Below are 27,943 nucleotides of genomic sequence, written 5' to 3'. Positions count from 1 at the left end.
ATCAATGGAAAATCCACAGTGGGCACTGGTCAAAAGCAGTGCACTACATAGGGAATAGGGTGCCATTTGGGACTTACACACAGTCAGTGTGAATTCAGTCACAAATGTTGATTGATATAATGTAAAATGCCTCTCCTCTAAATTGTTCTTGTCTGTGTTCTTGCTTTACAGGATGAAGATGACGATGTGACCATGAGTTTTTGGTTTCCCCCATTGTGATTCATTGAAATTGTTGAGGAATTTTCTTTTCTTTCTTTTTTAAAAATGATAAAATCCAGATAAAATATGAAATAAACACAATTATGAGCTGGTCATTGATGTCTACATTTGCTAGTTAATGATGAAGTGAAAACATGATCCCACAAGTTTACATTTGTTGCTGAGTACTACAATGATGGCAGATTATTCAATAACCACAAGGTGTCAGGAAAAGCCATCCATTTTGTATTGGTTTTGTTAGGGAAGTACATTTGCTTTGGGGCTTTTAAAATGCATGTGTCCAAATTAGACATAAAATGAGCAGATGCAATGTCGAGTCATTTGTCATTTTAATGTAATATTTTATAGCTATTATATTACCTGAGATAAAAGGTCATTTAAATTAATTAATTGAAAATGTAATCCTTGTCTCTGTGGCTTTAGAGATCAGACTCTCTTGCTTATCCTGGTGAGGGTTGTTGAGGCCGCAGTGATAGTCTGGAAAAAAATGGGAAAGAGGACAGTCACTAACACAGTTCAACATGAATGAACAACCACAGATTGAATAAGGCTGGCAATTCATTGTTATTTATTTTTTGAGTGGCAGTGCTACTGTAATTGGAGACCAACTGCTAGGACATTTGGACAAAGTGCATCCAATTAAGTGTATTTTACAACATAAAATATAAAAGTGGAGGGATGCCCTTTACCTCAACCATGTTCTCCCCTTTGATTTCTCTGATGTGGGAGAACTTCTCTGTATCGCAGATGAGCTTCCCATCCTCCAGTCTGGCAGTACACTATGGGTCAGAGAGTAAACACAAAACACTCACACACCCTGCTGCAGCTGCACCTATGTCTACACTATCGTTCAAAAGTCTGGGGTCACTTAGAAATGTCCTTGTTTTCCATGAAAACATATATGAAATGAGTTGCAAAATGAATTGGAAATATAGTCAAGATGTTGGTTGACAAGGTTATAAATAATGCTTATTCATTGAAATAATAATTGTGTCCTTCAAATTTTGCTTTCATCAACGAATCCTCCATTTGCAGCAAGTATAGCCTTTTGCAGACCTTTGGCATTCTAGTTGTCAATCTGAAGAGATTTCACCCCATGCTTCCTGAAGCAGCTCCCATAAATTGGATTGGCTTGATGGGCACTTGTTACGTACCATACGGTCAAGCTGCTCCAAAAACAGCTCAATAGGGTTGAGGTCCGGTGACTGTGCTGGCCACTCCATTATATAGAATACCAGCTGACTGCTTCTTCCCTAAATAGTTATTGCATAGTTTGGAGCTGTGCTTTGGGTCATTTTCCTGTCGTAGGAGGAAATTGGCTCCAATTAAGCACTGTCCACAGGGTATGACATGGCGTTGTAAAATGGAAGGATAGCCTTCCTTCTTCAAGATCCCTTTTACCCTGTACAAATCTCCCACTTTCCCACCACCCAAGAACCCCCAGACCATCACATTGCCTTCACCATGCTTGACAGATGGCATCAAGCACTCCTCCTGCATCTTTGAATTTTTTCTGTGTCTCACGCATATTCTTCTTTGTGATCCAAACACCTCAAACTTAGATTTGTCTGTCAATAACACTTTTTCCCAATCTTCCTCTGTCCAACATCTATGTTCTTTGGCCCATCGTAATCTTTTATTTTTATTGGCCAGTGTGAGATATGGCCTGTTCTTTGCAACTCTGGCTAGAAGGCCATCATCCTGGAGTCGCCTCTTCACTGTTGACGTTGAGACTGGTGTTTTGAGGGTACTATTTAATAAAGCTTCCTGTTGGAGACTTGTGAGCCATCTGTTTCTCAAACTAGACACTCTAATGTACTTGTCCTCTTGCTCAGTTGTGCACCGGGGCCTCCCACTCCTCTTTCTATTCTGGTTAGAGCCAGTTTGCGGTGTAGTACACAGCGAGTACAAGGGAGTAGTACACAGCGCTGTACGAGATCTTCAGTTTCTTGGCAATTTCTCGCATGGAAAAGCCTTCATTTCTCAGAACAAGAATAGACTGGCGAGTTTCAGAAGAAAGTTCTTTGTTTCTGGTCATTTTGAGCCTGTAATCGAACCCACAAATGTTGATGCTCCAGATACTCAACTAGTCTAAAGAAGGCCAGTTTTATTGCTTCTTTAATTAGCACAACAGTTTTGTTTCTAATGATCAATTAGCCTTTTAAAATGATAAATGTGGATTAGCAAACACAACGTGCCATTGGAACACAGGAGTGATGGTTGCTTTTCTTTCAAAAACAAGGACATTTCTAAGTGTTCCCAAAGTTTTGAACAGTAGTGTATATCAAACTAGAGCAAAGGAGATGGACACATAGCACCATGCAAATAAACAAAGCTTTGTGATGCTCTTCACACTCTCATGGCAATAGGTTCAAGCACGTCACATACAATTTCATGATTCATGATTGTTACCTTAAACTTTCTCCCATCCATGGCAGTGATTTCTGCCTCCTTCCCTATAGTGAATGAGTTGGTGACAGTACGGAGGGGAGTCTCAACTCTGATGGTGAAGTCGTCACCCTTCTGCTCAATTATTGTCGTTGGCTTGACACCCTTGATCATTTTGATCAACATCTCAGGGACAGCTGAAGAACATAATTGCGACATAAAACATAACCATTATTGACAAAGTTCTAGAATACAATACTGCCATTAAACACACTGAGATTGTGGTAAGAAATGTATGTGAGTTCTCACCCATTGCTTTAAGAAACTCTTCATGGTTCTCCTGACTGTGGATTTTCCATTTTCCATTGAATGCCATGTCCAGCTCAGTATTGGGATTAGCAGCAGGCAGTTGTTCAAACTAAAGGCAAATGGATGGTAAGTCCAATGGTTGTGACAAGTGTCTTTATTAAGAAAGCACTCTCCTCCCTCTTCTCCCCCACACACACTGGTCGTTGCCATGTTAGGGATTTTGTCTCCCTGTTATTCAGGTATTTCCTCATGCCACAGTGACCTGTGGGAGGGCCATGCCCTCATTGCCCAGTGTTCATCAGGCAATATTTACTTAATGCAACATCCAAAGTCCTACTAAAAATACACAGCCCCTGAAGTTGAGTGGAAACATTCATGGCTCTTTGCAGATATGCAATGACACCAGGTTTGGATTCCTGAATCTACACATTTTGTCTTCCTTTAATATATCTCCCTATTTCCCATCTATCAAATAAAGCATATATAACATACTATTTAAAAATCAGTAGCCTATCTTAATATTACAGAAATTAATATATTACTATTGATTATGAAAGTCTCAGATTTGTAATCAACTGAGCCATCAGGGAATTATTTTTTAAATTCATTTTAAGTAATGAAGGGTAAGCTAATTTATAGTGCACATGTAGAGAAAGTAAGAGGGTAGTTGTGAGCATGTAATCATTTTCACTAAGCTCTATGTTCACTTTTTGGACCTAATGAACAATTTCCCTCTTTCTCCTGGGACTGCAGCTTTCTATAAATCAATTTCCAAGCCATGGATGGTGTTCAGGATAAAAATTGATCGATGAGGAGTGTTTTGCATCGTGAGTCAGAGAAGTGCTGAAATCCATCAGAAATATTTACATTCATATTTTAGTCCTTTACCAGACACTTTCCAGAGTGACTTAACAATTAGTGAAATTATCTGATAATAAAATTAAATGGCATGGACAGAAAATCCTACACTGAAAAAACAATATTTTTTATCATAGCAGACAGATTTAATGCACAATGGACGTATCACAAATAAATATTGACACTCAGACAGCTGATGTTCAGCTCATTCCCTGTGATATGGGAATTTCCCTCACAGAGGCAAAGAAGTAGATATATATACTCATTGTTGGTTTCTGATGATTCACAGAAACAACAACAGCTTTCACAGTGAAGACAAAATCAGTTCAACAGTATCCACAGAGATATGTGTCTCACTGACCATCCATCTCCTGCAGTTTAATCAAAGTGACTAGGGCCAGAAAGGGGGTCCCCAATCATTTCTTAGGGCTTTTTGAGACCAGGCCTCAGAGATGAAAACATAAAAGGCTAAATGTTTGGGCCAAACACTGGAGCTAAGCCTGACAATGAACATACACCATATATGGTCCATTTCAAAGGAGCCCTATAAGCCTGTCAATGAGTCCAATTGGGTCTGTGTCCTCTCTCCTGAGAGCAGTTCCTGGGGATGACAGGTAGAGGGTGTGCTTCTGTGTTAAACACCCAGTCCTTCAGAGGCAGGAGATCGTCGTCAGAGAACAGCAGGTACAGATACCTGTAACACACCAGAGAAAGAGGACAGAGGAGGAGAGGAAAACACTTAAAATTAGGTACAAAAGGAAGCAAACACTGACACATATTACAAACTCTATACAATAAATGTACAATAGCGTTATGTTATGGTTATTGCTAGTGTAAAGCGCAGAGAAAATACAAAGATAGAGAAGGGAGGACAGGAAAACACAATTAAGATGAGATATATAGACAGGGACAAAGTAAAAACAGACAGAGATGACAAACTCTGTACAATAGTGTTATGTTATGGTTATTGCTAATGAAAAACAGAGAAATGACAAAGATAACACACGTGATGCTTGTATCTTTTCCTTCACTCACTTGAGTGTTTCTGCCAGAAAGAAACTCTGCTGTAAATTGTCGTGTTGGATTATATGGCCGTAGACATCAATGATACCAGAGAACCCTGTGGCAAGTCGACAGTGTTGCTCCAGAGCCTGTAAAATAAAATTACAATCCCATCTTCAACTAACCGCAAAAATCAGACCAACATTTCCATTTTACATGTAGATGGTTTTATGGTTAGGTTATTTTAGGGTAAATCACACATAGGACTACAGTATCAAAATGGTCTGAGAATAAAAATAATCACAGGATCATAGGTCAATTTATTGTAATGTATTTATCATTGCTATACAGTGCCTTCGGAAAGTATTCAGACCCTTTGACTTTTCCCATATTTTATGTTACAGCCTTATTCTAAAATGGATTAAAAATACAATTTCCTCAGCAATCTACAAACAATATCCCATAATGACAAAGCAAAAACAGATTTTTATGCAAATGTTTTACAAATAAACAACAGAAATACCTTATTTACATAAGTATTCAGACCCTTTGCTATGAGACTCGAAATTGAGCTCAGGTGCATCCTGTTTCAATTGATCATCCTTGAGATGCTTCTACAACTTCATTGGAGTCCACCTGTGGCAAATTCAATTGATTGGACATGATTTGGAAAGGCACACATCTGTCTATATAAGGTCCCACAGTTGACAGTACAAGTCAGAGCAAAAACCAAGCCATGACGTCGTAGGAATTGTCCGTAGAGCGCCGAGACAGGATTGTGTCGAGGCACAGATCTGGAGAAGGGTACCAAAGCATTTCTGCAGCACTGAAGGTCCCTAAGAACACAGTGGTCTCCATGATTCTTAAATGGAAGAAGTTTTGAACCACCAAGACTCTTCCTTTAGCTGGCCGCTCGGCCAAGCTGAGCAATCGGGGGAGAAGGGCCTTGGTCAGGGAGGTGACCAAGAACCTGATGGCCACTGACAGAGCTTTAGAGTTCCTCTGTGGAGATGGGAGAACCTTCCAGAAGGACATCCATCTCTGCAGCACTCCACCAATTAGGCCTTTATGGTAGTGGCCAGAAGGAAGCCACTCCTCAGCAAAAGGCACCTAAAGACTCTCAGACCATGATAAACAAGATTATCTGGTCTGATGAAAACAAGATTGAACTCTTTGGCCTGAATGCCAAGCGTCACGTCTGGAGGAAACCTGGCACCATCCCTACGGTGAAGCATGGTTGTGGCAGCATCATGCAGTGGGGATGTTTTTCAGCGGCAGGGACTGGGAGACTAGTCAGGATTGAGGGAAAGATGAACAGAGCAAAGTGCAGAGAGATCCTTGATGAAAACCTGCTCCAGAGCACTTACGACCTCAGACTGGGGCGAAGGTTCACTTTCCAACAGGACAACGACCCTAAGCACACAGTGAAAATAACGCAGAAGTGGCTTCGAGACAAGTCTCTGAATGTCCTTGAGTGGCCCAGCCAGAGGCCGCACTTGAACCCAATCGAACATCTCTGGAGAGACCTGAAAATAGCTGTGCAGCAACGCTCACCATCAAACTTGACAGAGCTTAAGAGTATCTGCAGAGAAGAATGGGAGAAACCCCAAATACAGGTGTGTCAAGCTTGTAGCGTCATAGCCAAGAAGACACCAGGCTGTAATCGCTGCCAAAAGTGCTTCAACAAAGTACTGAGTAAAGGGTCTGAACACTTACACTACCTTTCAAAAGTTTGGGGTCACTTAGAAATGGTCTTGTTTTTGAAAGAAAAGCAAATGTTTTTGTCTATTAAATCAGTGTAGACATTGTTAATGTTGTAAATGACTACTGTAGCTGGAAACAACTGAATTTTAATGGAATATCTAAATAGGCGTACCAAGGCTCATTATCAGCAACCATCACTCCTGTGTTCCAAAAGCACATTGTGTTAGTTAATCCAAGTTTATAATTTTAAAAAGTCTAATTGATCATTAGAAAACCCTGTTGCAATTATGTTAGCACAGCTGAAAGCTGTTGTGCTGATAAAGAAGCAATAAAACTGGCCTTCTTTACGCTAGTTGAGTATCTGGAGCATCAGCATTTGTGGGTTCGATGACAGGCTAAGAATGGCCAGAAACAAAGATATTTCTTCTGAAACTCGTCAGTCCGTTCTGTTCTGAGAAATGAAGGCTATTCCATGCGAGAAATGGCCAAGAAACTGAAGATCTCGTACAACGCTATATACTACTCCCTTCACAGAACATCGCAAACTTGTTCTAACCAGAATAGAAAGAGTGGGAGGCCCCGGTGTACAACTGAGTAACAGGACAAATACATTAAAGTGTCAAGTTTGAGAAACAGACGCCTCACAAGTCCTCAACTGGCAGTTTCATGAAATAGTACCCGCAAAACACCAGCTCAACGTCAACAGTGTAGAGGCAACTCCGGGATGCTGGCCTTCTAGGCAGAGTTGCAAAGAAAAAGCCGTATCTCTGTCCAGTGTCTATGTTCTTTTACCCATCTCAATCGTTCCTTTTTATTGGCCAGTGTGAGATATGGCTTGTTCTTTGCACCTCTGCCTAGAAGGCCAGCATCCCAGGGGTCGCCTCTACACTGTTGACGTTGAGCTGGTGTTTTGCGGGTACTATTTAATGAAGCTGTTTCTCAAACTAGACACTCTAATGTACTTGTCCCACTTGCTCAGTTGTGCATCAGGACATCCCACTCCTCTTTCTATTCTGGTTAGAACCAGTCTGCTCTATTCTGTGAAGGGAGTAGTACACAGCGTTGTACGAGATATTCAGTTTCTTGGCGATTTCTCGCATGGAAAAGCCTTCATTTCTCAGAACAAGAATAGACTGACGAGTTTCAGAAGAAAGTTATTTGTTTCTGGCCATTCTGAGCCTGTAATCGAACCCACAAATGCTGATGCTACAGATACTCAACTTGTCTAAAGAAGGTCAGTTTTATTGCTTCTTTAATCAGGACAGCAGTTTTCAGCTGTGATAACATTGGCGCAAAAGGGTTTTCTAATGATCAATTAGCCTTTTAAAATGATATACTTGGATTAGCTAACACAACATGCCATTGGAACACAGGAGTGATGGTTGCTGATAATGAGCCTCTGTACACCTATGACATATTCCATTTAAAAAATCAGCCTTTTCCAGCTACAATAGTCATGTACAACACTAACAATGTCTACACTGTATTTCTGATCAATTTGATGTTCTTTTAATGGACTTTTTTTGTTGCTTTTCTTTCAAAAAACAAGTGACAAAACTTTTTAACGGTAGTGTATGTAAAATGTCATATTTCGTTTTTTAAAAACTTTTCATAAATTAGCCAAAACATTTAAAAAAAACTGTTATTGCATTGTGGGTTAGTGTGTGTAGATTGTTGAGGGGAAAAAAACAATTAATCAATTTTTAAAAATGTGGAAAAAGTCAAGGGGTCTGAATACGTTCCGAAGGCACTGTAAATGTATGGCCTCACCTCCAGAGCCTCCCAGCCCCACTCTCTGTACTTGGGGTCATGGGTCAGTCTCCACATGTACATGTAGCTCTCCACGACCTCTGGCCTCAGGATGTAATGCCTTTCGTTTACTCTGGGTGCTGTGGCCTCCGCTCCATCATCAAACCGGAACACCTCTGGGCCCAGCTTAGTGGCTGTTGGATTTTTAGGTTGGATTAGAATGGACAATGCATTATGCTAAACATATTGTTTGATCTCCAGCACCTGTTGAGGAAACACTGGATATGCATATATTTAATATTTTTTGTATTGTGCATATTTAATATTTTTTGTATTGTGCATATTTAATATTTTATTATTGTGCATCATAATTATGTAATATGCTGGAGAATAGTCATATTAGAGAGAAAGCTGTATGAATACAATTGTTTCTGCCAAGGTGCTAAACTCAGGGATTGAGACCGGGGTTCAATCCCTGGGCAGTATGTACCTAGAGAAGGGAGCGTTACAGCTAGATCACACCCTACAATCTTACAGGTTCACTTTATTCCCTGCAACTACTTGCAGATGCTCTTATAATACTCTATACTTATATAAATATAATTATACTCTAGATGTCCCTGGATGTCTATAGGCTACCCATATGCATATCTGTAAACACAGTACCAGTCAAAAGTTTGGACACACCTACTCATTAAAAGGGTTTTTATTTGGACTATTTTCTACATTGTAGAATAATAAGACATCAAAGCTATGAAATAACACATATGGAATCATGTAGTAACCAAAAAGGTGTTATACAAATCAAAACATACTGTATATTCTTCAAAGTAGCCATCCTTTGCCTTGATGACAGCTTTGCACAGCGTTGGCATTCTCTCAACCATCTTCACGAGGAATGCTTTTCCAACATTCTTGAAAGAGTTCCCACATATGTTGAGCACTTGTTGGCTGCTTTTTCTTCCAACTAATCCCAAACCATCACAATTGGGTTGAGTTCGGGTGATTGTGGAGGCCAGGTCATCTGATGCAGCACTCCATCACTCTCCTTGGTCAAATAGCCCTTACACAGTCTGGAGGTGTGTTTTGAGTCATTGTCCCGTTGAAAAACAAATGATAGTTTAACTTAGCGCAAACCATATGGGATTTCTTTGCAGAAATTTGACCACGAAGGCCTGATTCACGCAGTCTCCTTGAACAGTTGAGGTGTGTGTTACTTGAACTCTGTGAAGCATTTATTTGGGCTGCAATCTGAGGTGCAGTTAACTCTAATGAACTTATCCTCTGCAGCAGAGGTAACTCTGGCACTTCTTTTCCTGTGGCGGTTCTCATGTGATCCAGATTCATCATAGCGCTTGATTGTTTTTGCGACTGCACTTGAAGAAACTTTCAAAGTTCTTGACATTTTCCGGATTGACTGACCTTCATGTCTTAATGTAATGATGGACTGTCGTTTCGCTTTGCTTACTTGAGTTGTTCTTGCCATAATATGGACTTGGTATTTTACCAAATAGGGTTATCTTCTGTAATCCACCCCTACCTTGTCACAACACAACTGATTGGCTCAAACTCATTAAGAAGGAAAGCAATTCCACAAACGATCTTTTAACAAGGCAAACCTGTTAATTGAAATGCATTCCAGGTGACTACCTCATGAAGGTGGTTGAAAGAATGCCAAGAGTGTGCAAAACTGTCATCAAGGCAAAGGGTACCTACTTTGAAGAATCTCAAATATAAAATATATTTTGATTTGTTTAACACTTTAGTTACAACATGATTCCATATGTTATTTCATAGTTTTGATGTCTTCACAATTATTCTACAATCGGAAAATAAAGAAAAACCCTAGACTGAGTAGGTGTGTCCAAACTTTTGACTGGTACTGTATACAGTGCATTTGGAAAGTATTCAGACCACTTGACTTTTTCCACATATTGTCACAGTACATCTATATTCTAAAATGGATAAAAAAAATAAAAAAATACTCATCAATCTACACAAAATACCCCATAACGACAGTGAAAACAGAGTTTTAGATTTCTTTTCAGATTTATAAAAAAATTAAACTTTGCTATGAGACTTGAAATTGAGCTCAGGTGCATTCTATTTATATTAATCATCCTTGAGATGTTTCTACAACTTGATTGGAGTCCACCTGTGGTAAATTCAATTGATTGGACATGATTTGGAAAGGCACAAACCTGTCTATATAAAGGTTCTACAGTTGACAGCGCATGTCGCTGAAGTTGGAGACTTTTATCTCCCTCACCAACTTCAAACATCAGCTATCTGAGCAGCTAACCGATCGCTGCAGCTGTACATAGTCTATTGGTAAATGGCCCACCCATTTTCACCTACCTCATCCCCATACTGTTTTTATTTATTTACTTTTCTGCTCTTTTGCACACCAATATCTCTACCTGTACATGATCATCTGATCATTTATCACTCCAGTGTTAATCTGCAAAATTGTAATTATTCGCCTACCTCATGCCTTTTGCACACATTGTATATAGACTCCCCCTTTGTTTTCTACTGTGTTATTGACTTGTTAATTGTTTACTCCATGTGTAACTCTGTGTTGTCTGCTCATACTGCTATGCTTTATCTTGGCCAGGTCGCAGTTGCAAATGAGAACTTGTTCTCAACTAGCCTACCTGGTTAAATAAAGGTGAAATAAATAAATAAAAAAATGTCAGAGCAAAAACCAAGCCATGACGTCGAAGGAATTGTCCGTAAAGCTCAGAGACAGGATTGTGTCAAGGCACAGATCTGGGGAAGGGTACCAAAAAATGTCTGCAGCATTGAAGGTCCCCAAGAACAGAGTGGCCTCCATCATTCTTAAATGGAAGAAGTTGGAAGAAGTTTGGAACCACCAAGCGGCACATGGCAGCCTGCTTGGAGTTTGCCAAAAGGCACCAAAAGAACACAGACCATGAGAAACGAGATTCTCTGGTCTGATGAAACCAAGATTGAACTCTTTGGCCAGAATGCCAAGCGTCACGTCTGGAGGAAACCAGGCACCGCTCATCACCTGGCCAATACCAACCCTATGGTGAAGCATGGTGGTGGCAGCATCAAGCTGTGGGGATGTTTTTCAGTGGCAGGGACTGGGAGACTAGTCAGGGTTGAGGGAAAGATGAACGGAGCAAAGTACAGAGAGATCCTTGATGAAATCCTGAGCCCTCTGAAGCAGGTTATCAGACTGGGGCAAAGGTTCACCTTCCAACAGGACAACGACCCTAAGCACACAGCCAAGACAACGCTGGAGTGGCTTCGGGACAAGTCTCAATGTCCTTAAGTGGCCCAGCCAGAGCCCGGACATGAACCCGATCTAACATCTCTGAAGAGACCTGAAAATAGCTGTGCAGTGACGCTCCCCATCCAACCTGAAAGAGCTTGAGAGGATTTGCAGAGAAGTATGGGAGAATATCCACAAATACTGGTGTGCCAAGCTTGTAGCATCATACCCAAGAAGACTCGAGGCTGTATTCAGACCCTTTACTCAGTACTTTGTTGAAGGTGCTTCAACAAAGTACTGAGTAAAGGGTCTGAATACTTTTGTAAATGTGATAATTCCGTTTTTTTTTTTTTATAATAAATTAGCAGAAATTTTGAAAAAACAGTTTTTGCTTTGTCATTATGGGGTATTGTATAGATTTATGAGGGGGGGAAACGATTTAATCCATTTCAGAATAAGGCTGTAACGTAACAAAATGTGGAAAAAGCCGAAGAACATGGCTGACATTTTACGTTCTCCAAACCAATTGTGCAATTTTCTTTTTTTTTTTGCCTTTTGTGTAACTTTTTATTTATTTTTTACTTATTGTGTACATAATGTTGCTGCTACCGTCTCTTATGACCAAAAATAACTTCTGGACATCAGAAAAGCGATTACTCAACACAGACTGGAAGAAACTTTTTCCTTTAATGAGTCTGACAAGAAGGATGTCCTGCTGTCAATGGAACAGGCCCAGATCCATGCCTTTTACGTGAAGAAAAGACGCAGGAAAAGGGAAAGCACATCAGGGATCTTTCTGAGAAGCCGGAGGCGAGCGAGTAAACTCCCAATGCCTTCCATTCTCCTTGCTAACACGCAATCGTTAGAAAATTAAATTGATGACCTACTATTAGGGGCGGCAGGGTAGCCTAGTGGTTAGAGCGTTGGACTAGTAACCGGAAGGTTGGGTTAACTGCCTGAACAGGCAGTTAACCCACTGTTCCTAGGCCGTCATTGAAAATAAGAATTTGTTCTTAACTGACTTGCCTAGTTAAATAAAGGTTAAAAAAATAAAAATTAAATAAAGATTATCCTACCAAGAGGACATTAAAAACAGTGACATATGTTTCACTGAGACGTAACTGAACGAAGAAACAGACAATATAGAGCTGGCAGGATTTTCTATGCACCGGCAGAACAGAGACGCTACCTCTGGTAAGACGAGGGGTGGGGGTGTGTGTCTTTTGGTCAATAACAGCTCGTGCGCGATGTCTAATATTAACCTTTTATAACTAGGGGGCAGTATTTTCATTTTTGGATGAAAAATGTTCCCGTTTTAAACAAGATACTTTGTCACGACAAGATGCTCGACTATGCATATAATTGACAGCTTTGTATAGAAAACACTCCCACGTTTCCAAAACTGCAAAGATATTGTCTGTGAGTGCAACATAACTGATGTTACAGGCGAAACCCAGATAAAAATCCAATCAGGAAGTGCCGCATTTTTTGAAACCGCCTCATGCCAATGACTCCTTATATGGCTGTGAATGAGCTACAAATGAGCTTAAGTTTTCTACGTATTCCCCAAGGTGTCTACAGCATTGTGACGTCTTTTTACGCATTTATGTTGAAGAATAGCCGTAAGGGACCACATTTAGCAAGTGGTCACATGATGGCTCTGGCAGAAAATCTTGCGTAAAGTACACAAGTAGCCATTTTTCCAATCGCTTCTTATGAGAAACCAATTGTCCCAATGGATATATTATCGAATATATATGTGAAAAACACCTTGAGGATTGATTCTAAACAACGTTTGCCATGTTTCTGTCGATATTATGGAGCTAATTTGGAAAAAAGTTTGCCGTTGTAGTGACTGCATTTTCCGGTCGATTTCTCAGCCAAACGTGAAGAACAAACGGAGCTATTTTGCCTACAAAAATAATATTTTTGGAAAAAAGGAACATTTGCTATCTAACTGGGAGTCTCCTGAGTGAAAACATCCGAAGTTCTTCAAAGGTAAATTATTTAATTTGATTGCTTTTCTTATTTTTGTGAAAATGTTGCCTGATGCTAGCAGAGCCTAGCCATAGCATTATGCCATGATAAACTTACACAAATGCTTGTCTAGCGTTGGCTGTAAAGCATATTTTAAACATCTGAGATGACAGTGTGATTAACAAAAGGCTAAGCTGTGTCTCAATATATTTCATTTGTGATTTTCATGAATAGGAACATTTTTTAGGGAGATTTACGTCCGCTGCGTTATGCTAATTAGTTTGAGGCTACGTTACGCTCCCGCATGCGGGATGGGTAGTATCGAGAATTAAAGAAGTCTCGAGGTATTGCACGCCTGAGGTAGAGTACCTTACCACACTATCTACCAAGAGAGTTCTCATCTGTATTATTCGTAGCCATCTATTTACCACCACAAAGCAAAGCCAGCTCTCAACCAACTCTATCAGGCCATAATCAAAGAAGAAAATGCTCACCCAGAAGAGGCGCTCTTAGTGGCCAGGGACTTTAATGCAGGCAAACTTAAAATCAGTTTTACCACATTTTTACCAGCATGTCACGCGTAACCAGGGAAAACAAAATCCTAGCCCAACTTTACTCCAAACACAGAGATGCATACAAAGCTCTCCCCCACCCTTCATTTGGCAAATCTAACCACAATTCTATCCTCCTGATTCCTGCTTACAAGCAAAAACTAAAGCAGGGAGTACTAGTGACTCACTCAATACGGAAGTGGTCAGATGACGCAGATGCAACACTACATGACTGTTTTGCTAGCACAGACTGGAATATGTTCCGACATTCATCTAATGGCATTTAGGAACACACCACCTCAGTCATCGGCTTCATCAATAAGTGCATCGATGATGTCATCCCCACAGTGACTGAACGTACATATCCCAACCAGAAGCCATGGAATACAGGCAACATCTGCATCGAGCTAAAGGCTAGAGCTGCCGCTTAAAGGAAAGGGAGACTAATCTGGACGCTTATAAGAAATCCCGCTATGCCCTCAGACGAACCATCAAACAAGCAAAGCGTCAATACAGGATTAAGATTGAATCCTACTACACCGGCTCTGATGCTCGTCGGATGTGGTAGGGCTTGAAAACTATTACGGACTACAAAGGGAAACCCAGGTGCAAGCTGCCCAGCTACGCGAGCCTACCAGACGAGATAAATGCCTTTTATGCTCGCTTCCAGGCAAGCAACACTGAAGTATATGCACGAGAGCACCAGCTGTTCTGGATGACTGTGTGATAACGCTCTCGGTAGCCAATGTGAACAAAACCTTTAAACAAGTGAGCATTCACAAAGCCGCTGGGCCAGACGGATTACCAGGACGTGTACTCAAAGCATGCGCAGACCAACTGTCAAGTGTCTACACTGACATTTTCAACCTCTCCCGGACCGAGTCTGTAATACCTACATGTTTCAAGCAGGCCACCATAGTCACTGTGCCCAAGGAAGCGAAGGTAACCTGCCTAAATGATTACCGCCCCGTGGCACTCACGTCGGTAGCCATGAAGTTCTTTGAAAGGCTGGTCATGGCTCACATCAACAGCATCCTCCCAGACACCCTAGACCAACTCCAATTCGCATACAGCCCCAACAGATCCATAGATGACGCAATCTCAAACGCACTCCACACTGCCTTTTCTCACCTGGACAAAATGAACACCTATGTGAGAACGCTGTTCATTGACAACAGTTCAACACCATCATTAAGTTTGCTGATGACACAACAGTGGTAGGCCTGATCACCGACAACGATGATACGGCCTATAGGGAAGAGGTCAGAGAACTGTCCTGGCACCACACTGCCAACAACCTCTCCCTCAATATGAGCAAGACAAAGACCTGATCGTGGACTACAGGAAAAGGTGGGCCAAACAGGCCCCCATTAACCTGTCTAGGACTGGCTGTGAAACAGCCAATGAAATTGCAGGGTGCCAAATACAAATCAACAGAAATCTCATAAATCAAATTTCTCAAACATTCAAGTTCTAGGCACCATTTTAAAGATAAAATTCTCATTAATCCAGCCACAGTGACTGATTTCAAAAATGCTTTACAGCGAAAGCTCCACAAACGATTATGTTAGGTCACCACCAAGTCACAGAAAGACCCTGCCATTTTTCCAGCCAAAGAGAGGAGTCACAAAAAGTACAAATAGAGATAAAATTAATCACTAACCTTTGATGATCTTCATCAGATGAAAATCATAGGACTTCATGTTACACAATACATGCATGTTTTGTTCTATAAAGTGCATATTTATATCCAAAAATCTCATTTTACATTGGCGTGTTATGTTCAGTAGTTCCAAAACATGCTGTGATTTTGCAGAGAGCCACATCAATTCACAGAAACACTCATTATAAATGTTGATGAAAATTCAAGTGTTATGCATGGAACTTTAGATACACTTCTCCTTAACTTGTTATGGCTGCAATCCCGATATCGGGATAAGTGTCATCAACAACTGCTGAATAGCATAGCGCTAAATAAAATAAATATTACTATAAATATTTATATTCATGAAATCACAAGTGCAATATAGGAAAACACTGCTTAGCCTTTTGTTAATCCACCTGTTGTGTCAGATTTTGAAATTATGCTTTACAGCGAAAGCAATCCAAGCGTTTGTGTAAGTTTATTGATCGCATCATAAACATTAAGTACACTTAGCATCAGGTAGCTCGGTCACGAAAATCAGAAAAGCAATCAAATTAATCGTTTACCTTTGATGATCTTCGGATGTTTTCACTCACGAGACTCCCAGTTACACAACAAAATGTTCCGTTTGTTCCATAAAGATGATTTTTATATCCAAAATACCTCAGTTTGTTTGTCACGTTATGTTCAGAAATCCACAGGAAAGAGCGGTCATGACAACGCAGACAAATTCCAAATAGTTTCCATAATGTCCACAGAAACATGTCAAACGTTTTTTTATAATCAATCCTCAGGTTGTTTTTAAAATATATAATCGATAATATATCAACCGCAAATGTCTTTCACAGTAGGAGAGGGAAAAGCAATAGGTATGCAAAGCTCATGTGACCACTTGACGCGATGTTATCGTTCTGGCTCATTTTTCAAAATAAAAGCCTGAAACTATGTCTGAAGACTGTTGACACCTTGAGGAAGCGATAGGAAAAGGAATCTGGTTCATATCCCTTTAAATGGAGCAAAGGGAGGCTATGGAACATGGAGTTTTCAAAATAGAAGCCACTTCCTGTTTTGATTTTCCTCAGGGTTTCGCCTGCAATATCAGTTCTGTTATACTCACAGATAATATTTTGACAGTTTTGGAAACTTTAGTGTTTTCTATCCAATACTAATAATAATATGCATATATTAGCAACTGAGACTGAGGAGCTGGCCGTTTACAATGGGCACCTTTTCATCCAAGCTACTCAATACTGCCTCTGCAGCCATAAAAAGTTAATGCAACCACTGTGTCAGATTTTTAAAAAACTTTACGGAGAAAGCATACCATGCAATAATCTGAGTACGAAGCTCAGAGCCCAAACCAGCCAAAATAAATATCCGCCATGTTGCGCAGTCAACATTAGTCAGAAATAGCATTATAAATATTCACTTACCTTCGATGATCTTCATCAGAATGCACTCCCACGAATCCCAGTTCCACAATAAAATGTTTGATTTGTTCGATAAAGTTAATAATTTATGTCCAAATAGCTTCTTTTGTTAGGGTGTTTGGTAAACAAATCCAAACACGCGTTCAGGTCCAGCCGAACGTCGGACGAAAAGTTCAAAAAGTTATATTACTGGTCGTAGAAACATATCAAACTACGTATAGAATCAATCTTTAGGATGTTTTTATCATAAATGTTCAATAATGTTCCAACCGGGGAATTCCATTGTCTGTAGAAAAGCAATGGAGCGAGAGCTACCTCTCATGTGAATGCACGTGACTGAGATCGAGGCTGCTGCCAGACCTCTGACTCAATCCCTTCTCATTCGGACCACTTCACAGTAGAAGCCTGAAATAACATTCTAAAGACAGTTGACATCTAGTGGAAGCCTTAGGAAGTGCAAAATGACCCATATCCCACTGTGTATTTGATAGGGGCTGAGTTCAAAAACTACAAACCTTAGATTTCCCATTTCCTGTTTGGATCTTTTGCCTGCCATATGAGTTCTGTTATACTCACAGACATCATTCAAACAGTTTTAGAAACTTCAGAGTGTTTTCTATCCGATACTAATAATAATATGCATATATTAACATCTGGGACTGAGTAGGAGGCAGTTAACTCTGGGCACGCTTTTCATCCAAAAGTGAAAATGCTGCCCCCATCCCAAAGAAGTTGTTTAACATCGACGAGGCTGTAGTGGAGTAGGTCGAGAGTTTCAAGTTCCTTGGTGTCCACATCACCAATGATCTATCATGGTCCAAACATACCAAGACAGTCGTAAAGAGGGCACAACAAAACTTTTTCCCCCGCAGGAGACTGAAAGGATTTGGCATGGGCCCCCTGCACCATCGAGAGCATCCTGACCGGTTGCATCAAAGCCTGGTATGGCAACTGCTCGGCATCTGACCGTAAGGCGATACAGAGGGTAGTACGAATGGCCCAGTACATCACTGGGGCCAAACTTCCTGCCATCCAGGACCTATATAATAGGCTGTGTCAGAGGAAAGCCCATAAAATTGTCAGAGACTCCAGTCACCCAAGCACTCCGGTCCCAGAGCGCATGGACCAAAAGGCTCCTCAACAGCTTCTACCCCAAAGCCATTAGAATGCTGAACAATTCCTAAAAATCACCACCAGACAATTTACATTGGCTCTCCCCCCCTTCCCTTGTGTACACTGCTGCTACTCCCTGCTTGTTTCTTACCTATGCATAGTCACTTTGCCCCCACCTACATGTACTGATTTCCTCAACTAGCCTGTACCCCTGCACACTGACTCGGTACTGGTGCCACTTGTACAGTATATAGCCTCGTTATTGTTTTTCTTATTGTTATTCTTATTGTGTTACTTTTTATTATTACTTTTTTATTTTGAACTGCACTGTTGGTTAAGGGCTTGTAAGTAAGCATTTCACAGTAAAGTTTAAACCTGTTGTATTCGGCACATGTGGCAAATAAAGTTTGATTTGAATGCACTGTACATTGATTTTTATGTGGACCTATGAATATATAACTCATTATAGCCTCAATGTCCACCCTGCGAGTTATGCATCTTGATAAACACATGTTAATTAACAGGAAATCAGATCTGTATCAGAAACTGAAGCTTGGCTTCCATTAGGTATTAGGACACAATCTCAAACTAACACTTTGTTCAACTGCACTGCCAGTAAGTTGGTAGGTATTGGAGGATCTCCCTTTCACATTCTAAGTGATGCCCGTCACTTTGGCAAGAAGCATGTTTGCAGGACTGTTCCTCTTTATATCCAGTCTGTCAAATGTAGATGCAGTGATTTGCAATGAGAAGAAAGTTTGTGCCTTCATAGTGTCCGTCAGTGAACATGAACTACAATTTCCCCGATGCTGACTTTTTGCGGACAGGTGACTTAGTCTGGTTTAACAATGGCAGCAATAAGAAATGTAAGGACATGACCATTCCCGAAGACTTCACAGATGACGAAAGGGTATTACAGACGTTTTGAGTAGCTTCATGACATTTGGGGGAATCTTCTATAAGCCAGATACATCTGGACCGCAGTGAGGAAGCAGGCGGTTACTCCTGTGCCGTAAAAGGATGTGAGGATCTTCACTCTCCTGCACAAGACCATCTGCGACTTCATTGGGATACCTGTCAAAATCCTTTGCAATTACGCATTATGGGGCAGCAGGGTAGCCTAGTGGTTAGAGCATTGGACTAGTAACCGAAAGGTTGCAAGTTCATATCCCCGAGCTGACAAGGTACAAATCTGTCGTTCTGCCCCTGAACAGGCAGTTAACCCACTGTTCCTAGGCCGTCATTGAAAATAAGAATTTGTTCTTAACTGACTTGCCTGGTTAAATAAAGGTAAAATAAATATATAAAATTATCCCAGCATTCAAACCATCACACAATATGGTCAAAAATGGTTTTCAAATACTTGGACTTCCCGGATCGGGAAGAGCACCATGGTAACAAGGAGAAAGAGAACAAATTCACGTTTAAAAAGCAAAGGGGTACGGTGCGTCATACCGTGATCCATTTGGGGTCAATCTGTCTGTTACAAACGTAAAAGTTACTCCTCCCACTGCAAAGAGGGAGAATCAGTCCTGATCTCCTTCTGCAAGACTTCCTGTCCAAACTTTAGTTACTTAGTCCAAGGTCACGTTTCTACAGGCAGTCAGAAAAGGGCATTCAGGCAGCTACTTCTCTATTGTAAGAGGCTTTGAGAATCTCCCATTTGAGGTACACTTATTGTGAAATATGGCCCCAAGAACACTTCAGTGTCAGTCAGTGGTAAAATAGAGGAGGGCAGCAGTGATGCCAACCCACCAGTGAAGTCTTAAACGTGGTACATGAGCAATGGGACTGAAGTCGTACCGACAGGAGAAGGAAGAGAACGATACATAAGTGTCAGTCTGGGAGACATGATCCAGTACTACTGTATGGCTGACAACAAGATATGAGCTCAGAACTCTACCCTCTTGGACCTTAACATAGGTGTGACTTCACAGTGTCTGTTTTGCTTTCTGTACCGGCTGTGGTGGGCGTTGCCCTGGCTGCTAAAGCTTCAGTTCTCATCTACTGTACACCGAAGAGGAGAAGCAGGAAGTTATGTCAGAGAAGGAAGTGATGTTAGAATAGGAAGTGATGTCAGAGAAAGTGCTGTCAGAGGAGTTAGTGCTGTCAGATGTGAGTGTGAGGACCAGAGCCTCTATTTATGAAACTCTTGACAACATCTTCGCAGACCCTGATGAGTATGACGACATACAGCGTGACACCTACACAGGCCTTCAGAGAGATCAGGGTGACACCTACACAGGCCTTCAGAGATCAGGGTGACACCTTTTCACATACAATGGCAATATGAATGTCTCTCAAACATTTTCTCAAACCCCTAACTTCGTACTTCAGTTCCCATATGACTTAATTGTGTCAGGTAAATATCTAAGGCAATGAAATTGAATAAAATGTGTAATGCTATTTAATGTTATGTAAGAGATGTGACAATGTTATTGTTTTGTTATTGATCATGCTATTTATGAAAGCTTGTTAAGTATTAACTAATGCTAATTCATCATTAGTCCATCCTTTTAGTGGATTCTTACTGTTAACACCTTTACAGGTGACTAACTATTAAACCTGTCAAGCAATAACTAATGATGTAATGCCATATCTGGTTGGGGGTGGGGCTTTGTTGGAGCATAGGACTGAGAGTGGTAGAGGATTTGTTGTTTGTTTTCACCCTTCGCCTGTAAAATACTGAAAAGCCAAATAGAAAAGCCTTGATTAAAAAAGCATTAACTAATGGCGATTCATTTTGAATCCATCCTCTTTGTGGGGCCCTATAGTAAAAACTGTTAAGACTTTAACTAATGAATTGTGAATATGCCATGACAGCATGTCAATTACAACACCCTGTAAGGCATTGATTGGGCTTTGAACTGTGTTTTGAGTATATATATAGATGTGTTCCTACGTGTACGCCTGTAGGACTCATGGCAGGTATGGGTGATGTTAGCAGCCAGGTCCAGTTGGTGCTGCCTGGTCTCTGGACTGCCGTGTTCAGCCCCGATCCCGATCATCCCTCCAGAGAAGCAGGCCAGGTGACCCATCCTGTGGTCCAGGATACCCCCTCTCCACTCAGCCACGTAGATCAGCCCCCCAGGAGACCTCTGGACTAGGTTATTCTCTATGGCCTAAAGCAGTGTACAGTAGATGGGTATCATTAGTAAAAAACATGTGAAGAGTTTCATTCCAAAACGCGATATATATGCATTTTCAGAAATGTTGGTTAATTGATATTAGTAAAAAATATATATCTATTTTTCATCAAATGTCTTTGCCTCTTTTCGCGATCTCTCTTCTCCTGCTCTGTTCTATGGTTCTGTTCTTGTTCTCACGCTTCACCTATTGCTTTTCTGCTGTTATAGCATTATATGGCATAGCATGCAACCATAGACTGGCCATAGACTTGTATGTGTACCTCCAGTGCAGCATAGTACATTCTTTTAGCAACTTCATCTGTCCTGTCTGACATCAGGTAGGATTTTATTAGATACTCGTAGAAACTGTCACCAAGGGCCCCAATGGAGACATAATCTGAAAAAGATAAGCAATAACGCATGATCTGCCATGCCATGTAACAAGTGGCTGTTCGCAGACAGGACAATAACATTAAAGAACAATGTAATCCCTCTTAGTTTAATGAAGGACTGCAATCACTCAATAGTCAGATGGTGACTTACGCTGTTCCCAATTCCCACTGACTGGGTTGAGAGCGTTTGGGTAGAGGCCACGTGGCTTGTCCAGCTGGTTCAGGTGTTTCCTAATATTCATAACCTGAAGGTGTAGAGAAGTAAGAGGGCGAGAGAGACAAAAAACAAGTTAATTTATTTAACAGTTGAGCTCAATATGGGGTATTCTTTCTAAGTACGTGTTATTTTCACATTACATCTGATTTTAAAGACTTGAAAACAAAAGCATTATATGTGAGGCTTGTGGAGTTACAGCACTCACCTTCTCGGTATAAATGGGATCATTGGTGAGTTCTGACAGATGAACAAACTCCAGATGCAGGGTTCCAAACTCTGCTAGAACACTGCTCCTCCCCAAATCCCCTCCGGACCACCTCCTGGAATCACTAAAACAGGAACAGACATGAGAGAGAAATGCAAGCCTGACAACTCACACTAAATTCTTTCCGTTGCTTTGTCGTTTGCTACATACTTTAGTCTGAGACAGCCATCATTGAAGTCGTTTGTGGTGACGTGGAGCGATTGGATCGTCTCTAACCAATCAGAGTATCAAAGCCAATTACGATTATTCAAACCGCCCACGTATGTTCTGTCTCTAGCCCAACCCATTCTGTTTCTGGACCAATCAGACAGCCCCGAACTTGTTCACATTCGGTGAAGCGTCGGGGAGGTACTCAGATCCAAAACCATTCCGGAGAAGTCCGTGGGCACGGCGTAGTGTTTTGCCGGTGCAAGGAGTCTGGGTAGCCAGGCAAGAGAAATGTAACATTTGAAACCTGCCTACTGTATTGTAGAAGTTGTACCAGCAATAACACATAAATGATGCATTGGGCACATTCAGAATTTTATGAACACAATGATCCTCCCAATTTGCAAGTTCTACATTTGTTGAAATGTGAGGGTGAAGTTGCTAATATTGTTCGGTTAGCTGAATTACACCATGACATCCAGGGGTCTGTGTATTTTTTATATATAGGCCATAATAATGGCCTATAATAGGCTAATAATAAAGAGGTCATTTAAACGGTAAAAATGAATTTCCTTTTAATGTGGCATGAAGACAACCAGTCATGATATTTTCATCTGACTGTCAAACAAATCACTTCAAAAAGGTAGGCATGTTTGTCTACTACAAAATAATTCCAGCATTCAAACTGCATGGCATTTGATGAATGGAAATAGACATCTGTTACAAAACACCAAAAAGTGTGTCTAATGTCATAGGCCTAAATTCATTGATGTGTCTTGCTGACAAATTTATATTTTTTGTAGTTGGGACACCTGAAATGGGGCTGAAACTGTCCTGGGAAAAATGAGATGCTCACCCTAACACACACTGTCAACTTACTAGACTAGGCTACAATGTGTATTGAACCTCAAATACAGTGGGGCAAAAAAGTATTGTCAGCCACCAATTGTGCAAGTTCTCCCACTTAAAAATATGAGAGAGGCCTGTATTTTTCATCATAGGTACACTTCAATTATGACAGACAAAATGAGAAATAAAAATCCAGAAAATCACATTGTAGGATTTTTAATGAATTTATTTGCAAATTATGGTGGAAAATAAGTATTTGGTCAATAACAAAAGTTTCTCAATACTTTGTTATATACCCTTTGTTGGCAATGACAGAGGTCAAACGTTTTCTGTAAGTCTTCACAAGGTCATCACACACTGTTGCTGGTATTTTGGCCCATTCCTCCATGCAGATCTCCTCTAGAGCAGTGATGTTTTGGGGCTGTTGCAGGGCAACACGGACTTTCAACTCCCTCCAAAGATTTTCTATGGGGTTGAGATCTGGAGACTGGCTAGGCCACTCCAGGACCTTGAAATGCTTCTTACGGAGCCACTCCTTCGTGTGTTTGGGATCATTGTCATGCTGAAAGACCCAGCCACGTTTCATCTTCAATGCCCTTGCTGATGGAAGGAGGTTTTCACTCAAAATCTCACGATACATGGCCCCATTCATTCTTTCCTTTACACGGATCAGTCGTCCTGGTCTCTTTGCAGAAAAACAGCCCCAAAGCATGATGTTTCCACCCCCATGCGTCACAGTAGGTATGGTGTTCTTTGGAAGCAACTCAGCATTCTTTGTCCTCCAAACACGACGAGTTGAGTTTTTACCAAAAAGTTATATTTTGGTTTCATCTGACCATATGAAATTCTTCCAATCTTCTTCTGGATCATCCAAATGCTCTCTAGCAAACTTCAGACGGGCCTTGACATGTACTGGCTTAAGCAGGGGGACACGTCTGGCACTGCAGGATTTGAGGCCTTGGCGGCGTAGTGTGTTACTGATAGTAGGCTTTGTTACTTTGGTCCCAGCTCTATGCAGGTCATTCACTAGGTCCCCCGTGTGGTTCTGGGATTTTTGCTCACCGTTCTTGTGATCATTTTGACCCCACGGGGTGAGATCTTGCGTGGAGGCCCAGATCGAGGGAGATTATCAGTGGTCTTGTATGTCTTCCATTTCCTAATAATTGCTCCCACAGTTGATTTCTTCAAACCAAGCTGCTTACCTATTGCAGATTCAGTCTTCCCAGCCTGGTGCAGGTCTACAATTTTGTTTCTGGTGTCCTTTGACAGCTCTTTGGTCTTGGCCATAGTGGAGTTTGGAGTGTGACTGTTTGAGATTGTGTCTTTTATACTGATAACAAGTTCAAACAGGTGCCATTAATACAGGTAACGAGTGGAGGACAGAGGAGCCTCTTAAAGAAGAAGTTACAGGTCTGTGAGAGCCAGAAATCTTGCTTGTTTGTAAGTGACCAAATACTTATTTTCCACCATAATTTGCAAATAAATTCATTAAAAATCCTACAATGTGATTTTCTGGATTTTTCCCCCCTTATTTTGTCTGTCATAGTTGAAGTGTACCTATGATGAAAATTACAGGCCTCTCTCATCTTTTAAAGTGGGAGAACTTGCACAATTGGTGGCTGATTAAATACTTTTTTGCCCCACTGTATATGTAGGCCTACTGGTAGCCAGTGATGTAGTGGTAAAAAAAATGATGGGTAAACTCTGATTGATGGTCGCGGTAAAATAAAAAGTAACTCTCCCTTTACTTTCAATGCATTATTAAAAAATGTTTTATTTTTTAAACGTGGGTAAATAGCATTTACTTGCTTTTACTCTCCACTAGGACTACACCAATGCCGATAGCCGAGCCTCTCAGCCAAGGCAATTTTAAAGACATCAACACACGCAGAATAGCCTACATTCAAAATAATAAGTTACTTGAATCTAAATCATGAGTTGTCCATAATTCATGAGTTAAAGCTTGGGAGACTTCACAGATCATGTGACATAAACCACTACCTTTTCTTTCCTTACATTAATGACATTAATGACAGTGTTATTTATCATTGTTAAGCATTTGACAATTGAATTAGAACATTGAACCTAAAACCTGTACGAATCATTGATCTTGGAGATCTCTGAAAATGCACTGTAAGTGTAACTATGCCTACGTAACATTTCATGATGTTTCGCTGTGAAAACAGTTCTCATGAGCACACAAATCCAAAATAATGTAATAATGCCATTGCAAAATTGAATGCTTCTAACCGAAATAGTCAACTATAGGCCTACTGTCATCAACGTATAATTGTTGGATGGATTAGATGTGCATTGGTGTCTAGCTGTGGGCTAGTTGTCTCTTGATATTGTTGACCATCATCATCATCATCTGATCGAGGAAATAAAACAAATATTGATAGAACATAATGAAGCTAAATAAAATGGTCTGTTACTTCTGACGCAGAGATCACCAGTACCCTCGCGCATCTGAAAAACAAAACAACGAGCGCTCCAAACAGCTGACCGACAAAAGCAAACAATGATAAATCAACGGATAAATCAAATGCATTGGAATAAAGGCTATTTTTAACAAAGTCGCATGGCAAACAAATGTTGAAAATGAGGAAGTACAAAGGAACATCTACACATAAAGAAGGTCAGCTGAGGCCGAAATTCAGCACTATTGGATGGACAGCACCGCCACATAGAAATACATTTTCTAAACCATGACAGATAGGTGGGGGGTATTCATTTCATTGGTAAATATGAAAATAAAATATTCCAATGTATTTACCACTGCATTCTAAACAAATAGGAAACATGTCAAATTGAAATTATTTCGAGACCCTCCCTAAAGTTGGGACTTTTGTTGCATTTAGGGGATTTAACATCTCATTCAGGGGAGCTGAGCCCGCGACTCCCCCGTAATTTGCACCATGGTTAGCTGAATAACTTACATCCAACTCAAATTGGCTACGTAATATTTATGTACTATAGTATCATTTTTTCTGCTCTTCTGCAAAGGTGCTGGCTATCATGCTCTCTAATGCACATGGTGGAAATATCAGTGTCTTGCCCTAAAATGAGTAATTTCACAGGCTTATTATTTTAGTGTTTATTGGAGGTAGCTGTAGTCAGACAAAATTATATGCGGTAAGCTCTAACCAGCTTTGATCACACAGAATAATCATTTCTAACTGTGACAAGCCTTGATTGGCTAAGTACTTGTGACAGAAAAGCGTTGATTGGATAGAATTACCATTATAGGCTGAGGCAATCTATAGTTGTGTCTTGGATATCCTTCTTTTTGTCCAGTTGTCAGCAGACAGCACAGTTCATGTCTGAAATATTATTTTGTCTTTCTGAGAAAAGAACCTGGAGAATAATCATGATGACAAGAGTCTATTCTGCGATAGATTAGGAGCAGATCCTGACCTGTTAGTCTTTCTCTTCGACCCAGACCTGTTCCTCATTCACTTCCATAATATTCTATATTTAGATCTGGAGGAGGAGGGGGATGTTGATCTTCCTCCACTCTGAGCCTCTGTCATTCCCAGACACCTGACACATCGATCCCAGATTCGCCTTTGACTGACAGCTGGGGAGAGGGAAGCTGACAGGCTGCCAGGAGCACCAGCTTAGCTTACCCTCCCTCTAATGACCATGGCAGATTGCTTCACACTTCTCACTGACTTCACACTTACTTTCCCTAGGGACTAGGAGGGAGAGCTGGGCCATCAGGTAAAACTGAATATAATGACTCTCACTTCTGCAGTGAAAATGCATTTTGAGTAAAAATGAACAGGGTGGATTTCCTCTCTCACTCCGATCCAAATGTCTTTTCCACTGTGGTTTTAATAGTATTACCGGGATTAGATAAATCCAGAGTTCATCAAGTGTAATGCATGATGACACACTGCAACTAATTAGATCATGATATATAGTCCTGCAATCTATTTACAGTCCAAGAATTACGCTACCTACAACAGCATAGCTACAATGTGTCAGTTTATGTATATGGCTTCAGTGAAGACTACCCTGCTCCAGCAGAAGAGGTATTGTATAGCAAACTAGGAAATGCTACCCACCCGGCCAGGTTGACAACTCCATGTGGTATGCCTGTGGGAGTGTTGAAGGCAGGTAACAGATTTTTCCCCAGCTCCACCACTTTCCTTTTAAACACCTGGAGAGACAAGAGAGCTGTTCAGTTCAGTCCAGTTAAATCAGTTCAGTTTGGTTGAGACAGCTCAGTTGAGTTTGGTTCAGTTGAGTTCATCTAACGTAGTAGATGAGTGACTTTATGGGACAGCTCAGGGCTTCATGCCCTCTTCTATCCCTCTTCTCAGTGTCTGTCTGGTTGCGGGTGGGGTTTGGCAAGGGACAAGGAAAGGGGAGGAGTGTTGTAGTCTTCGTTGTAGTTCACCTTTTGTAGACTGCATCTAGTTCAAGCTCTTCTATGCCGAAACCACATTGTCAGTGTATCACTTTTCAGGAAGTGTTAATAACAGCTGTGGCAAAGTTGGTGTCCCATTTATTGTTTCCTGTCCTGCATGTCCCCAAAGGAAAGGTGCCTAATGACTCCCCTTGTTGTATCCAGCAGGGCTGCGACAATACCAGTATTACACACATTTTTACAAAGCAAAAATAAAAACACAAAGTCTTTGGTCCTTTAAAACCTGCTTTATGTCAAATATTGTGTTCTATAGCTTAGAAATAAATACAAGTGACTCTGGATGACAACATAATCATGTTTGTTTTCAACATTAAATCCCTCTTT

At 40.8% G+C, this 27,943-nt stretch overlaps 2 protein-coding genes across 2 annotated transcripts in view; both read right to left on the bottom strand.

The window, feature by feature from the left end:
- Window positions 1-423: 423 nt before the first annotated feature.
- On the bottom strand, window positions 424-4,073 carry LOC110488072 (fatty acid-binding protein, liver). The gene is made up of 4 exons (XM_021560053.3): window positions 2,917-4,073; window positions 2,632-2,804; window positions 909-998; window positions 424-696 (listed from the first exon to the last, which is right to left on the bottom strand). The coding sequence occupies exons 1-4, from the start codon at window positions 2,981-2,983 to the stop codon at window positions 646-648; spliced, it is 381 nt and encodes a 126-aa protein (XP_021415728.1). The 5' UTR covers window positions 2,984-4,073; the 3' UTR covers window positions 424-645.
- Window positions 4,074-4,104: 31 nt separating this feature from the next.
- LOC110488071 (mannosyl-oligosaccharide 1,2-alpha-mannosidase IA) overlaps window positions 4,105-27,943 on the bottom strand; it is a 28,960-nt gene continuing 5,121 nt past the window's right edge. Inside the window, 9 exon segments of the mRNA XM_036970681.2 lie at window positions 4,105-4,359; window positions 4,361-4,468; window positions 4,810-4,925; window positions 8,251-8,423; window positions 21,089-21,308; window positions 21,596-21,711; window positions 21,858-21,951; window positions 22,129-22,252; window positions 27,255-27,349. Of these exon segments, the coding sequence (XP_036826576.2) occupies window positions 4,308-4,359; window positions 4,361-4,468; window positions 4,810-4,925; window positions 8,251-8,423; window positions 21,089-21,308; window positions 21,596-21,711; window positions 21,858-21,951; window positions 22,129-22,252; window positions 27,255-27,349 (1,098 nt within the window). The 3' untranslated portion in view covers window positions 4,105-4,307.

The sequence above is a fragment of the Oncorhynchus mykiss genome, chromosome 30 (genome assembly GCF_057628025.1).
Source record: "Oncorhynchus mykiss isolate SJ-2025 chromosome 30, ASM5762802v1, whole genome shotgun sequence".
In the NCBI taxonomy this organism is placed as follows: domain Eukaryota; kingdom Metazoa; phylum Chordata; class Actinopteri; order Salmoniformes; family Salmonidae; genus Oncorhynchus; species Oncorhynchus mykiss.
Note: the sequence above shows the minus strand (reverse complement) of the source record. Positions and strands in the feature narration are given on the sequence as shown.